Here is a 15,035-nt window from a genome sequence, read left to right as displayed (position 1 = left end):
AGTCCGCGGACCTGACTAGCGCCGTATGCATGCGAATCTGCGATGCATGCATGCACAACACAGACGTTCATTCGTCCCCGACACAGAGACACACACACCGGTCCGCTCACATTTGGAAAACATTAACGCTTATAACGTTTTTGAAGCGATTAAAACATTTTTGGGGGAAAAACTTAAGAAAAAAAAAAAGAAAAAAAAAAATCTTTTTTTCGATTTTTTTTCACATCCCTACTTTATGATGGGCCTCTGTGGGCCTTTAGGTTCAGTTGCCTCTACCACGATGTTATGTTCATATGGTATATTATGATCAATCGTTTACTGTATATGGCCTCTTGACATTTCCTTCGACAAGACACTGAACCCTGAACCTACACATTCATTTTACAGTATACAGTATGTAGCCCTGAATCAGTAGCCTTGTGTTGCCAGACATGAAACAGCCTGTACAAAAAAGAAAGGGAAAAAAAGGTGTGAGAGTCTGGCAACGCGAGGCTACTGAATCAGAACATCAGCTAAGGTTAAATGTATTGATTAGACTCTGAACAGGATTATCACATGGTGCCTTTATAGAACAATCAATGGTCAGTGATGTCTTAACCTTTCAGCTGTGTCCAATTCTTTTAGACTTATCGGGAGCACCTGGAGGGCCAGAAGCACAAAAAGAAGGAGGCAGCCCTAAAGTCCGGGGGCCAGGCAGGTGCCAGCAATGGGCCCCGAGGGATTCAAACCCAGTTACGCTGTGAGCTTTGTGATGTGGCCTGCACTGGGGTTGATGCCTATGCTGCTCATATCCGTGGGGCCAAACACCAAAAGGTTAGCAGTTAGCACAACTTTATGTTACTGACTGGCTGACTGCTATCAAGAAAAATATATTTATAGGAGGCAGCCATACAACATATTGACGCAAATAAATCACACTGGATGTTGGTTCAGTGAGTACTCATGTGATGTCCCCTGAAAGCTGCCAAGTCTTGTACTGATACCTCCCTCAGGGATCTGTTAAGGCATTAGGTGTCTACAGCACTCACACAGTGCTATCATGAAATCATGTCTTTTATTGGTTTCATGTTGCCAAAAAAGAACCTTGATACATATGTCTAGCAAATACAGATGTGCAACAGCACATACACAAGATCTAATATCCATATGCCTACATACATCCATATTACTATATTAAGTATGCATGTACACTTCTACATTTCAAAAACATTGTGTGGCTTGTAACCAGAAAGCCTGTACCTTAGAGCGTTCCTCAAGCATTCTGTATGTTTAAAATTCTTGTGGACGAAGTTGAGATGACTAATTCAATCAGATGTTATTGCTATTTTAGGAAAAATAGAACTATTGTAATTTGACAGGGTGTTTGGATTGCAATTGGTTTTATAGTAGCATTGTCTTTTATTTCTTTCTACTTCCTCATTCTTTGGAAAGGTGGTGAAACTCCACACCAAGCTGGGGAAACCCATACCTTCAACTGAGCCAGTGTTGGTGAATTCTGCGCCGGTTTATACGACAACGACAGCCGGGAAACCTCCCGCCTCAGCATCGGCCCCGACATCGTCGGCTTCTAAGGCAGTGGCGACCACACCTGCAACGCTGACCAAACCAGCAGTCATAAACACCAGTACCAAAACGACACCATTGGTCAAGAAGCCAGTTCCTTCTAAAATAACTATCCTTTGTAAGTCCTTGGCTTGCTAATCTGTACCTTTTTGTATGTGAGTGGAACACATTTATGTGTTGTGTAGCTTTTAATATATATATATATATATATATATATATAAATGTTTTGAGCAAAACACTTAACCCTAGCTATATTATGTTAATATGAATATTATCGCCTGATGGACTATTACAGAGTATCATATTGAAAGTAAAAGTGTTTATATTGGGTAGTTAAAGCTATACTGTGTAAGTTGCTCAACTTGTGGTCAGTAGCTCTATAGCAAACCTCGGTCGCGTCCGCGTCTTTCGGCCGGTTTTTGGTTCTCACACCCCCGCGTCTGCCTCCACCTCGCCGAGATCTATCTTTTGAGGGGTCCCTGGTTCCTGTGCGTTCAGCCATTCCGGAGATATACACTCCTTCACCATGCTTCACCGTGCACCCGAGTATAGACACACGGAAGACTGGCCGCCCTAGCGACCCCACTCCAAGATGCGCTGTGATTGGCCGGCAGTGTATAACCCTCGCTGTGATTGGCCGGTAGTATGATGACGTCATTTTGCCGCGAAATTCTCCCCCCCTCACGGCTCATAGAAAACATATAAAGAGAAGGCTTTTGAAGCTGAAAATAACGGAGTGGGGGTTCTAAAACTTAAGCGATTTAACAGTTAGGACCATTTTAAGATTTGTTTTATAAAAAAAGTTACATGGTATAACTTTAACATCGGTAATACTGACATGTTGTTCGTCTCACAGCCAGCAAGCCGGCCAGCGCTCCAGCAGTAGTACCAATGAAAGCAGAGGAGTCTAAGCAGCCCAAGATGGAACAACAGAGTGAGGATGAGGATAGTGACCGAGCAGGGGGTCAGGGAGATGTCCAACCTGTGGGACATGACTATGTTGAGGAGGTAGGCAAACTATAATTATTGTGTTTGATTATAGTATTCATGAAAATGATCTAATTTCAGTTCCTCATCGTCCATCATTCATTTGTTTTAAACTTAATTTTTATTTTGTCACATGCACAATCATTCACAGGGTCAACATTTTACATCATTTTCATCATCATATTATAGTCCATATCATCTCACCGTGGTGTCATTATTCCGGGTCGTGTAATCAGTCCATTTAACTGGCTGATGTCTTGCGCTCTCAGAGACCGCAAGACATTAAACTGTACACTCTTTCAGATCTATGCCATGTCCTCATTATTCTAACAACCATCTATGGTGCAGTCACTAGGTGTACTAAGTTTCCCCCATCCAGCCAGTTATATACGCGCATATACTTACACATACATGTATTGAAATGTTGAATAAGGCGATTTTAAAAACAATATAACAAATGAAAGAAAATGATTTCAAATAACAGTAAAATTAAATAAAATGCATATTCGAAAAGGAGTGAGAAGAAGCATACCGATAAGTTAATGCTCCCAACCCTTCTCCATCATTTAATAATAAATATCAACAAGCTTCCGCGCGAGTCAATTTGTATCTATAATAAATACTTGCGTGTGTGAGATGATGTTCAGCCCTTCAACAGTGTGTATTTATTTTGTCCATTGTCCTGATTTCTCTCCAGGTTCGTAATGATGATGGCAAGGTGATTCGCTTCCACTGTAAGCTGTGTGAATGCAGCTTCAATGACCCTAACGCTAAGGACATGCACCTGAAAGGCAGAAGACATAGACTGCAGTACAAGGTAAAAATAAAAGATACAAATGTTACACTTGTTAAGACATCTTTAGAGATACAACATGTTACTCTTATTAAGACATCTTTAGAGATAGAAATGTTACTCTTGTTAAGACGTCTTAAAGAGATGGATACTCCAGTAGACCAGGGGTTCTCAACCTGTGGGTCGGGACCCCCCGATTAACTTAAAGGACCAGGTCACCTCTGGGACAACCAGATCTTATTTTATTGTTGTGTGGGACACGATCAACACAATCCTGAGTTATTTGTTGTGTTCAATCTGTGTTTTTAGATATTTTAGTATTTCAGCCGATTTCAGCATGCTACAACTGGTTATATGATGCAAAATGCATCATATGACCAGTTGTAGCATGCTGAAATACTAACGTATCTAAAAACACAGATTGAACACAAACAATTATTCAGGATTGTGTTGATCGTGTCCCACAAAACAATAAAATAAGATCTGGTTGTCCCAGAGGTGACCTGGTCCTTTAATGTGTAACATTGTTTTCTCACTCAACAGTAAACAAATCAACATAAAGTTCAAGTGTAAAGAGGGTATCTGCACATTTTTAAGTGACAATTTAAGGACTTTTTAATACCTCTAAAATGGCACATTAAACATTGGCCAAATTGTCAAATATTAGAGACAGAAATTGTGAAAATAGCAGATCTACATGCTTTCAACGCCTCACGTATAGAACCGTGTGTAGAACTTGTAGGATGGGTCCCCAGTTTAAATATGATTATTTTGGGGTCCCGACCTGAAAAAGTTGCAAGCCACTGCAGTAGACGGTGATTTTATGGAAGTCATACTTGGATAAAGTAATTTAGTTCTTAGTTAAAGAGATATTCCAAGCCCTATCTACTATCTGGAACACTACCACGGGCTTCCATCTTCCCAACTGGTCAAAGTGGCCTATGAAATTAAAACACTACAAAACAAACATTACCGAACCACAGAGAGATGCGTGATTTCCTACATTACTCATGATAACTTGTGCCCTGCGACTATAATAATAATAATGGTTAACTCACTCCCAGAAAAAACGTATTTTAACAGATTTTCTCTGAAGTCCCAATCAGCCAAAACGTATTCTAAGGCCACGGCTCCACCGACGGTGTCGAGCCGGCATCAGGCGGCCCAAAAAAATTAACCGTGGCGAATTTGAGCGTCCGACGTCGGCAGTGGAGCACCCTTCATTAACAGGGGTTGACAGTAAGGTCTCAGAGGCACTTGCCCGTCGGGCAAGTGCAGGCCATATTCTACTTGCCCTCAGGTCTTGGCCACTTGCCCCCCCGCAGCGATGGAAAGTATATTTACTTAAGTACTGTACAATACGTTAACTTCTACTCCACATCTTGGATCCTAATATTGTACTATATTTCTATATTGCAGTATTGATACTTTTACTTAAGTAAAACCTTTGAGTACTTTTTTCTACAACTACCCCCCCCCCCCAAACACACACACACACACACACACACACACACACACACACACACACACACACACACACCAAAAAAGGAAGAAGAAAATAAAATAGTCTTGCTTGTTTCTCTCTCACAAACAAAACCTGGCAACGCTGGACAGCAGACCATCAGAGTCGGAGATGTGTTTATGTTAGTTGTTAGCACAGAACGCTAACAAGCAGGCTGCCCTGCAGTGCACATGCATGCTGCTCATGATTAAATACATTATGTAGCGCAATACAGGGAGGGAAACATCGGGAAAGCACTGTTGATAGCATGGAAAATAGACGCTTCACTCGTAAAATAGACGCTTCGCGCCGTTCGCGGACATGTCAACGTTTTAGCGACTTTTGCGGTAATAGTTCTGTCTTCTTTCACTTTCTCCCCAACGTTTGGTGACCTGTGCTTCAGCACGTAAAGTGCGTGCATTAATCTGGCCATGCTGTAGCATAATGTGAGTGTGTATGCCTTGTAGATTCGCTGTTTTTGACGGAGCTCACATAGCCACTGGCTGGCGGCTGCCTGCACGCGCGTTCGTTCAGTGTGTGTGTGTGCGTGTGTGTGTGTGTGTGTGTGAGTGTGTGTGGGGGGCGTGTGGAGGGACTTCGGAGGGAGAGAGAGACGGACAACTAGCCCTGTAGCCCCTGTTCAAGTATAGGCACACATCTCATTATTATGTTGCTCAAAATGTGCACTTGCCCGTTCGGGCAACCCAGTAGCACAATTCACCTGCCCGACCTTTTTATTTACTTGCCCCGGGCAGTCGGGCAACCGTTAGTGTCAATCCCTGATTAATTAAAACGGGAGCGTTCCCAGCGTTGACGCGACACACCCGGTGGAGCCCGGGGGGTAGCGTATTTTGGGGAAATCTCGCTCTTTCGAATGACCATCATTTCGACAAAGGCGCGTCGGGAGTGGTGTTTAAGATTTTCCCGAATTTAGCTCATTTTAAAAACCGGGATTTTTCGGAGCTTCTCCCGGGCTCCCCGGTATTTCCCGTCAATAATAATAATAATAATAATTAATAATGTTTAATAACCATGGAACGGCCTTTAGGTGACAGTACCCCTTTAACCAACCAGGGGGCGACATTGCGTAGCCTATCGACTGAATTTCCACGTGTCACTGAAAATAGATGATCTGCAAGCTCACAACACGTCGTAGATTAGACGCTATGTGAGCTTGCAGATCGGCTATTTTCAGCATGACACTCGCAGGACAAACTATATAATCAAGCTAATGGGAGATGCCGTTGGACCTGCTGTCGCGCACAGCTCTTCACAACGCAATGCTTCAATGTTCCGATATATTTGGGGGGATAACGCTTGCAAGATCATTCTTCATAGTTCACCCCAAGAAAGCAAGGTAGACCACAAATGTATTAGCCTACTTACAGTACAGCAGTTGGATTATGTAACGTGGATTTATATTCTTCAAGGCACGATTGCCAACAACAGACTTGTTTTCCATCATTTTCTATTATTTGCTGCTGGAAAACATCACGTTATAAATAGGCTAAGCATACAGGTGGTCTCTCTGTAATGGTAAAGGGACTGTTGGAAGTGGAACGCAGTATAATTTCGGTGCCACGCCACGTTAGATTTAATCAATTAAGTTTATTTAGTAGGCCTATTGTATGGGACGTGGCTTTTTAGAATTCCACGGCATCTGACCGCCTCCCGTGATATCTGTTGGATATCAACAGCCAAACTAAATGTCCATACAAGTTTTAGTCAAGTAGGCTATATTTATTATGTCCCAAACTGGGCAATTCATCATGTTACAGCAAATAAAGAAGCCCCCCCTCCCCACCTGCTTGTCGCTGCAAGAGCTGCGCCCGGCTCGTTCTCGAGATTGCGCGCTGCGCAGCGGCTGCGCTCATCAAAGAGGCAGTGCAAATCAGAGAGAGATTAATTTGTGGTTGGATTATTGTAGGCATATTGACGTTCTGATTCATTCTGATATATATTTTTCCTGTTAAAAAAGGAGGCGAGGATATGTGGCAAGCAGTCTAATTGCACACGCACTGTAGTAGGCCTTTCTAGTAATAATTAGAAGCCTAATTTATATAAGAAAAAGACAATCTCCGGGATGACGGTTCCCGAAGCCAATAACCAGGAGGGAAATTAGGTGCGCTCAGGCCGGGAGTCCCGGGATCCCGGTTCCCGGCATTAAACACTAGTCGGGAGGGTTAGCGACTCACCCCACAGAGGTAAGGGTTAGGTTTGGGTGTCGAAAAGATGACACATAGAAACAGCGAAACGCTCCCACGTATTTTCTATTTTCTATTTAAATGCTTCCTAGCCTTCTCACATCCTTTGAAGTCTCTCTGATTAAAGGTCACGCCAAAATGTCAATTCAAAGACGAGCAATCAGGCCTCTAACGAGGGCCAAAACAAACAACCCTAACGAGCAGCAGCAGCAGCAACAGCAGGCAGTAGCTGTGCTTTACGTCTGCCCTGTAAAGCCTTTGAACTGAATTCCATGTCATGAAAGGTGCCAGACCAATAAATTAGTATATATATTTTTCATTATTATTATTATTACTTATGTGTGCGTGCATGTGTGTTGTGTACAGGGGCGGTTTTTATAAACTGGGGGCTCCCCACAAAGGTAGTAAAAGAGGCCCCCCCATGAGCGCTCGTGAAAAATAGGTATGCGCGAAAAACAGTACGCGCGCGCGCGAAGCGCAGGAATTAAAAATGCCACCCTCCAACTCAATACGTATTCTGAAAAAGTGATGATTTAGCATGACAAGACAATGAACTTGACAAGACAATGAAGAGCAGAGGCAGAGGAAGCCTATTTGTTGTCATTATGGTTGGTTTTAAATACCTAACCACAATCATTTTGGATCTATTTGATTAATTTAAGAAGAGTACAGTAAGGTAAGTAAGGTAATCAAAGGTATATATGTATATTCTTATACAGGACATATTTGACAATAATTATTTTAATAACAATAAGGGAATATCTGAATAATAATACTTTAAAATTTATATTTCTACAATTTCTTTTTAATTATTATTTTTCAAAATTTAGATAAAATAATGTATTTTCTTAACATCATTAATTTTCAAGCCTAATATGTGTAATCTTTTAGTACAGTTTGGATATTGCACGTATGTACAGGAAATTCATAGAGAGACCAGAGAGAGAGCTGATCACTTAACATTCCAATCAATCAACTCAATTGTCGCCAGCTGGTCTCTGTGTGAAATCTATTGACTCCAGTGAGCAGTTGGTCAATTCTTTAAAAAATCATAACTTTTGACAGGAATGGGCTAGAGACTTACTTTTTTCTCCTAAATGCTCAGAATAATGAGCCCAGCAGGGGGCCCCCTCTGCCTAGGGGCTCTACGCAGTTGCGTAGTCTGCGTAGAGCAAATGCCCGCCCCTGGTTGTGTAGCCAACTAGCTAGCCCCTCCCTCCCCCCATTGACTCTCTGAAAGATCGTCCCCAAAATGACGTGCTTTCTCTCTCCTCTCTCTCTCTCTCCATGATGCACACACTGTGCGTGTGCGTGTGCACACACGCATGTGTGCAGTGACTGCAGTCCCCCCCTCCCTCGAGGCAGACAGGCTCTCTCCCTTCTAATTAGCTGCTGGAACATCCACATGTAGAGTCTGTGCGTGCATGAGTGCGTGCGTGTGTGCGTGCATGTGTGCGTGGGGTGTGGTATGCAAGAACAGCTCTTGGGGACGTGGGGATCAAATTACAAAGAAGGGGGCGTGTCGCACACACACACACACACACACACACACACACACACACACACACACACACACACACACACACACACACACATATACCCTGCCTGTGCTTTGGCACCCTCTGGTGTCCCTTCCATACATCACACAATGTTTATTTGACAATTATGTTTTGAATCCGAGTGGATGGATTTCCCTCTTTATTTACATTTATTCATGTAAAGTAAAATATGTACTTTTGTCATTTCTTTTCTCCTTTTTTTTGGAAAATCAATTACTGTGCATATGTCTCATGTCACTGAAGCCAAAATAAAAGTCTCAATAGAGATTTCTGCTGGAGAGTGACATAAATAACATAAAATCTAATTTTTCGCAAAAAGAGTTCCAGAGAGAATTTTTTTGGCCGACCAATTGCCGATAGCTAAATAACGGAAAATACTATTTGTTTTTTCTTGGAAAGAAGGGGAACAGACCTTTCCTGGCCTATTTTTTATTCTTTTTTATTCACATCACATAATTTTCATGTTATTCCTGGAATATCAGTGAAATGCTCAGAAATTCCTGGCTTTTCTGTGGTGGCTGTGTATGTGATAATGAGAAGTGGTGTCACTGTGTGACATTGTTATTCACTGGCCACAAGATGTCATATTTGCTTCTGAAAGCTCTGTTGATATACAACAGTAGTTGTAATACGTTTGGATTTTTAAAGCAGTGTACTGCTCTTTGTACTTTCGTTTAAGATACCGTAAGTGCAATAATATGTATTTAATATCATTATTTGCACTACAAATATAATATATTTTCGATATGGTGTCTGAAATATCGTGTCTGAGAGATTGCAGGAAGAGGTGCATGCATTAAGTCTCTAGTTTTGCCTGTTTCTTGGTCCCTGTGTAGAAGAAAGTGAACCCGGAGCTTCCTGTGGAAATCAAGCCCAGTAACCGTGCCAGGAAGCTGCAGGAGGGCAAGCTGAGAAAGCAGAAGCAGAAGGCAGTGCTGAAGAGACAGAGAGACGACGAGCAGCGCTGGCACATGGAGATGAGGTCAGACTCATGGCCAAGGCAAGGATGATCAGTGCTGCAGACCTCTTCATGTGTGATCTGTGAAATTACGTTTCATCTTGCATTTGTTTGGTATCGAACAAAGCGAAAATATATGGAAGATAACGGTACTAATGTGTCATTTAAGTAGATTTAAAAGAGGCTTAAATTAAGTTTATATCAGTATGGGGGAAAGTTGTTCAGTTGACTGTATATTGCAATCAGTACTTTCAGGCCTTTCTGTGTGGAGTTTGCATGTTCTCCCCTTGTCCCCTAGGGTAGGTACCCTCACAAAAAACATACAGTAACCTGCAGTTATTGCCAAGCAGTCCTGGTCTCTATACTGCCTCCCCCTGGTCAGACAGGGCGCCTGATGAGAGGAAAGGAACTGGTTGGAATAATGTGTTCCTTCCACACGTTATGTCCTACAGGGGAAACTACACCCTGTTGAGTAATAAGACGAGCATGAGCTCAGTTCAGGGCCATCCCCAGGTTGGCAGAGGGAGAGTAGCACCCAGGATTACAATTTAGGCAATTGGTACTGGGTGAAAAATGGGTTACAAAATCGTGGGATAAGAATTAGGAGGAAAAAGGTGCTTACGGTCTTTCCCTATAGACGAATCCACAGAGCTGCAATCATAACTGCGTAACTAATGAGAACGCAACTACAGGGCAGTGCTCTGTGGATTTGTCTATTGCTTGACCTTTTTTTACACTGACTGCAGGAGTCTAGCCGTCTATAACATTGTCAGTCTCTCTCAAATAGTTTTTCATATGTTTTCTACTTTAATTTTTGGAAGTTTTTATGGAAGTCAATGATGTGATGAGGCTGAAACACATTCTGAGTAATACGTCATAGATGCGTCATAGACGACTGGCGTCACAAGCTGACCACATGAATTCTGCGATCCACATTGGAGCGACACCATTCCCATGTGGATCCCGACATACAGTACACATGATTTGATTTTAATTCCAGTCATGATTATATCCTCATCTGTTGTACTGTACTGTATGTGTAGAATAACATCCTTAACCCGCCCCACACCTAGGGCTGTCACGATTATGACATTTTACATGACGATTAATTCTCACCCAAATAATTGCGATTAACGATTTAATTGTGTTTTTGTCGTTGACGATTACATTTCTGTTTGGCTTGTTTGGCTTTGAAGTTGCACATGGTAGATATGACACATAACCTAAATATACAAAGAAATGAAGAACATATTTGACAACTTTACACTTTAAAAAGAACATTGATAGTGGAAATAGCCAATCTACAAGCTCACAACGCGTCGCCACTATTTTTAAAATGTTTTAACATATATAAACATCTTTCAACATGTAAACGATTATGACGATTATCACAAAATTGCGATTATGTCAAATAATTGCGATTAGACGATTATGTAATAATTGTGACAGCCTTACCCACACCCCACACCAAAAACTATCAGCAGTTTCACTGAAGAGGTATAGATTAATGTATAGCATATGCCCTTTAATCCGTGGTTTTATATGTGATCTGGAAATACCGCTGCAGGGATAATGCATGCTGTCAATAGAATTTAATTAACAGATGGATTCATAAATTCCTTGTTCTACCGACACCCCCCCCCCCCCCCCCCCCCTCTCTCCTCTCCTCCAGGCGCTATGAGGAGGACCTGTACTGGAGGAGGATGGAAGAGGAGCAGATGTACTGGGGGGAGCAGAGGCGTAGGATGGCCCCACCCCCCCTGATGAGCCGCCCGGGGATGCCAGTACCTCCTCTGCTGGTGAGCGCTAACTGCAACACTGTTTTGCACTTGTGTTCAATTTGTTCTAGCAGGATGGATTTAAGATTCTTTTTTATATTGTATTTTGTAGTGTATTTAACATTTTCATCTACATCTCAGACATGTGTCCGGCGGCCAGATTCCCCTGATGACCGCCACATCATGGCCAAGCACTCCACCATCTACCCTGTGGAGGAGGAGCTGCAGGCTGTCCAGAGGATCGTCTCTCACTCGGAGAGAGCCCTCAAACTGGTGTCTGACTCCTTGTTAGAGAAAGAGACACCACCTGCTGCTGCCGCTGCTGCTGCTGCTGCCCCAGCTACACCCACCACACCCACCACTACTACTGAGGATGGAGAGGAAAAAGAGTAAGAGGAGGGTTCCCATATATTTAAAAAAGGATACCATATGTATGTCGGGTCCGCATCAGTGTGCCGACGGGCCGGTATTCCGACTCTAAAACTATCCCTAACTCTAACCCTAAACATAACCTCAGTAACCGTGACGAGTAACTAACCTGCCGACGCTAGTTGGAACAGCGGCCCGTCGGCATATTGAGCGGACCCCATGTATGTCACTTAATACATGGTATCATTCACTATAATTACTTAATACGTGGCATCATTAAATCACAGCAGGAGACCTGTCTTTCTGATATTGTGCAATTGAATGGTCAAGGTTGTCGATTGGTGGCCACCTAGGCTCCAAAGTGGCTTGACAGTGCGTCGCGAGTTTGAGTCCTGATCCCAACAGCCTTTGCTGCATGTCACCCCATCTCTCTCCCCATTTCCTGTCAACCTACTATCCTATCAATAGGGACCATAGGGATAATTTTAAGTGTTTGAATCTTCCTCTGTGCCAGTGTTGAGACTCCTGGACGGCTGCTAAAAGGAGTGATGAGGGTGGGCATCTTGGCCAAAGGCCTGCTTCTCCATGGAGACCGGAACGTTGAGCTTATCCTGCTGACGGCTAAGAAACCCACTGTTACTTTACTGAGGACCATATCCAAGCAGCTACCCAAGGAACTGGCTGTGAGTAAAGTCACTTGTCTTGCCTCAGGCTTACAGAGATGTAGAGGTCATTCATTGACTGAGGTTATGAGAGGGCTTTTGGTATAGATTTGGACTCCATGCAAGTAATTTAATGATTTTGCTTAAAACTTTAGTCATGTTTTCACTAGAGCCACTCATAAGCCATTGCCTTCCATGGGGGTGCGTGTGAGATACATTACATCTAAAACTACTTAATCATATATACTTTGTTTGGTCTGCTTGGTTCTGTCCTTGGCCCACAGCTTTTTTCGCTATGCAGATCTACAACTCCCAATGTGTCACATTGAGACACGTTATGAGCTTGTAGATATGCTATTATTGCTGAATGTTAACCTATTTTTGGCGAATGACGTGCAAAATAGGGATGCTAGGGTTAGGTGGTTAAGAACCATGGGTAAAGATTAGATGAGAAAGCTGTCCTAAATGACCCATTATCACTATTTTACTGGATGTCATGTTGAAAAATGCTGTAGGTAATCACAAACGGGGAATTATTTTCTGTCAATAAGTCACGCATGAAACCCACAGGACATCCTATGGGTTTTATTTGTTAAGCGAAAGAAGATGGTTGGCAAAAATCTGCTTTATTAATACATTTTCCTGATTTAGTAGTGATACATTTCTATATAGCAGTGATTTGAGTTCTCTTTATAGGACTTGTAGACTCTGGTGATTTAGTTGATACCCAAGAAGAAATGTAGAAGATTCTCAAAGACTTTCAAGCGCCACTGTATATTCATAATAAGAATATGAATCTGACTTTTATTGTCTTAGCTGCTAAAAGACTATATTTGTCTTTTAGCAGCAAACACAATAAAATCTGTCTCACTAAATATCACTTCATGCTTTATACCCATATCTTTTGAAATGCATATGACTGAATTTGAGAACACAAATGGTTTTCTTCTGTGCCCTACAACAGTTCAAGTTTGCATCAGTTAACATTCATTAGTGTGCAAAAATACTTAATCCTGCTCGTTGCTCTTGCAACCTAAATTTGGAGTGTCTGAGCAATTATCTAAGGGATATCTTTACATTTTCTTGTTATGAGCTATTCGCCAAACAGACATTCTGTTTAACCTCAAGGACACGTTCCCATTTACTCAATTTCCAGACTACTTTGTCTGAAATGGCATAATAGGAGTCTTTGTATTTCTTGATTCAAGCAGATGAACTGTCTTAGGCCACGGGTATGATGTGTGGAGTTTTTAATTGACTGGTATTTCCCTTTTTAAGGCTGTTCAGGAGACTAAAGAAGAGAGAGGACCTATAGTGGATGTAATGAAGCCTTTATGAAGACTGCTAATTGGGATGTGTTTTATAATGATAATTAATCTCTTCCTCCCTCTTGTTGTAGTTGTAATGAATGTTTCACAAGTGCTTTTAACTGATCTTTAGATCCACTGCCTGGTTATGACACCCAAATCCTACAGAGTGAGACTGGGGCAGTTCTTTTTCTGAAATAAAACATGTTACCCATGTTTAGCACATCTCATAGAAAACATTATTAGTGACCAAACTTGACCAAACAATAGAATTATCAACATAGCTCACCATTTTAAATAAGGGGTCTCAAATCCCAGTAGTTATTTGAAAAGCTATATTTGCCTGGGATTTACCCCATCCCCACTCCAAAGCTGGCCCTTTTGCCTGTTTATTCACAAAGAGGCCGCCCCCTGCATCCCCTAACTCCTCTGTAGAGAGTAATCCCCAGTGTCCTTTTAACCGGCAGACATTTTCTGAAGATCAGTATGAGGTGCAGGCTCACCCAGAGGAGGCCAACATCGTGATATTTTCAAGCAAGGAGCCCAAAATGCAGGTGACGATTTCTCTCACCTCGCCGCTGATGAGGGAGGACCCTGCCACTGAGAAGAACAAGCAGGCAGGAGGAAAAGCGGCTGAGAAAGGTTAGAGAAGCCAAAGCTTTTAGTACCAAGGTGACTTTAATGTTAAGCCCGATTTATACTTCGTCGTACGAGGGTGTCCTGTGCCGAAAATGGACGATCTACAAGCTCTGACAGCCCATCGAAGTGCGTTACGAGCTTGTAGATCTGCTATTGTTGGCCTGAGACACTGTTGTACAACAGAGTATAAATTAGGCATTAGCATTGTGTGTATTACACTATAAATCCCTCCCACCACTAGCCTGTATTATAGGCTGAGAAGACCCTAAATGAGGTCAAACTAGAAATGGGACTTTTAACCAAGCCCATAAACAGTATCATCTTTCTAACTAAATCAACAAAAAATGGTTTTCATATATATTTTTCTTTATCCCCTTCCCACTTTAAAAACAAAAAGATTTGACTCACCATTCATTTGTCCCATTGCTTTTTATTTCCCCATTGTTTGCAGTTATACTAGTGCCAAACAGATTCTTTGTTTTTCTCCAACATGGGAATCTAAAGCCGGGCTCTCCGACCTTTCTGTGCCTGTAAGGGTGTGTGTTTTTCTATGAATACACACTGTTAAACCTTTTGAAAATTCTAATGACAATGGAAGTGATATAAGAAGTGATGTTCAGATAATGCCCAGGGATGAGACTGCATCACAGCATTGATACAACTAGTAGAAATATTCCTGTTTTTTAAGATTTCCTATTGCACTCTTCATGAGAGA

At 42.1% G+C, this 15,035-nt stretch overlaps 1 protein-coding gene across 6 annotated transcripts in view; it reads left to right on the top strand.

Moving 5' to 3' along the window:
* Positions 1-15,035, top strand: part of zfr2 (zinc finger RNA binding protein 2) — a gene marked incomplete at its 5' end in the record, with an annotated part of 34,020 nt that overhangs the window by 12,249 nt on the left and 6,736 nt on the right. For 3 of the 6 annotated variants that reach the window (XM_080734724.1, XM_080734722.1, XM_080734723.1), the window contains 9 exons: positions 625-813; positions 1,432-1,681; positions 2,420-2,571; positions 3,248-3,367; positions 9,444-9,589; positions 11,238-11,364; positions 11,485-11,732; positions 12,227-12,395; positions 14,149-14,323. In XM_080734724.1, coding sequence (XP_080590850.1) covers positions 625-813; positions 1,432-1,681; positions 2,420-2,571; positions 3,248-3,367; positions 9,444-9,589; positions 11,238-11,364; positions 11,485-11,732; positions 12,227-12,395; positions 14,149-14,323 — 1,576 coding nt within the window. Of the gene's footprint in view, positions 1-624; positions 814-1,431; positions 1,682-2,419; positions 2,572-3,247; positions 3,368-9,443; positions 9,608-11,237; positions 11,365-11,484; positions 11,733-12,226; positions 12,396-14,148; positions 14,324-15,035 lie in introns of all 6 variants that reach the window. The other 3 variants (XM_080734721.1, XM_080734720.1, XM_080734719.1) reach the window with 1 other exon arrangement.

The sequence above is a fragment of the Nannobrachium achirus genome (genome assembly GCF_963921795.1).
Source record: "Nannobrachium achirus genome assembly, chromosome: 1".
In the NCBI taxonomy this organism is placed as follows: Eukaryota; Metazoa; Chordata; class Actinopteri; order Myctophiformes; family Myctophidae; genus Nannobrachium; species Nannobrachium achirus.
This window is presented reverse-complemented; position numbering and strand designations above follow the sequence as displayed.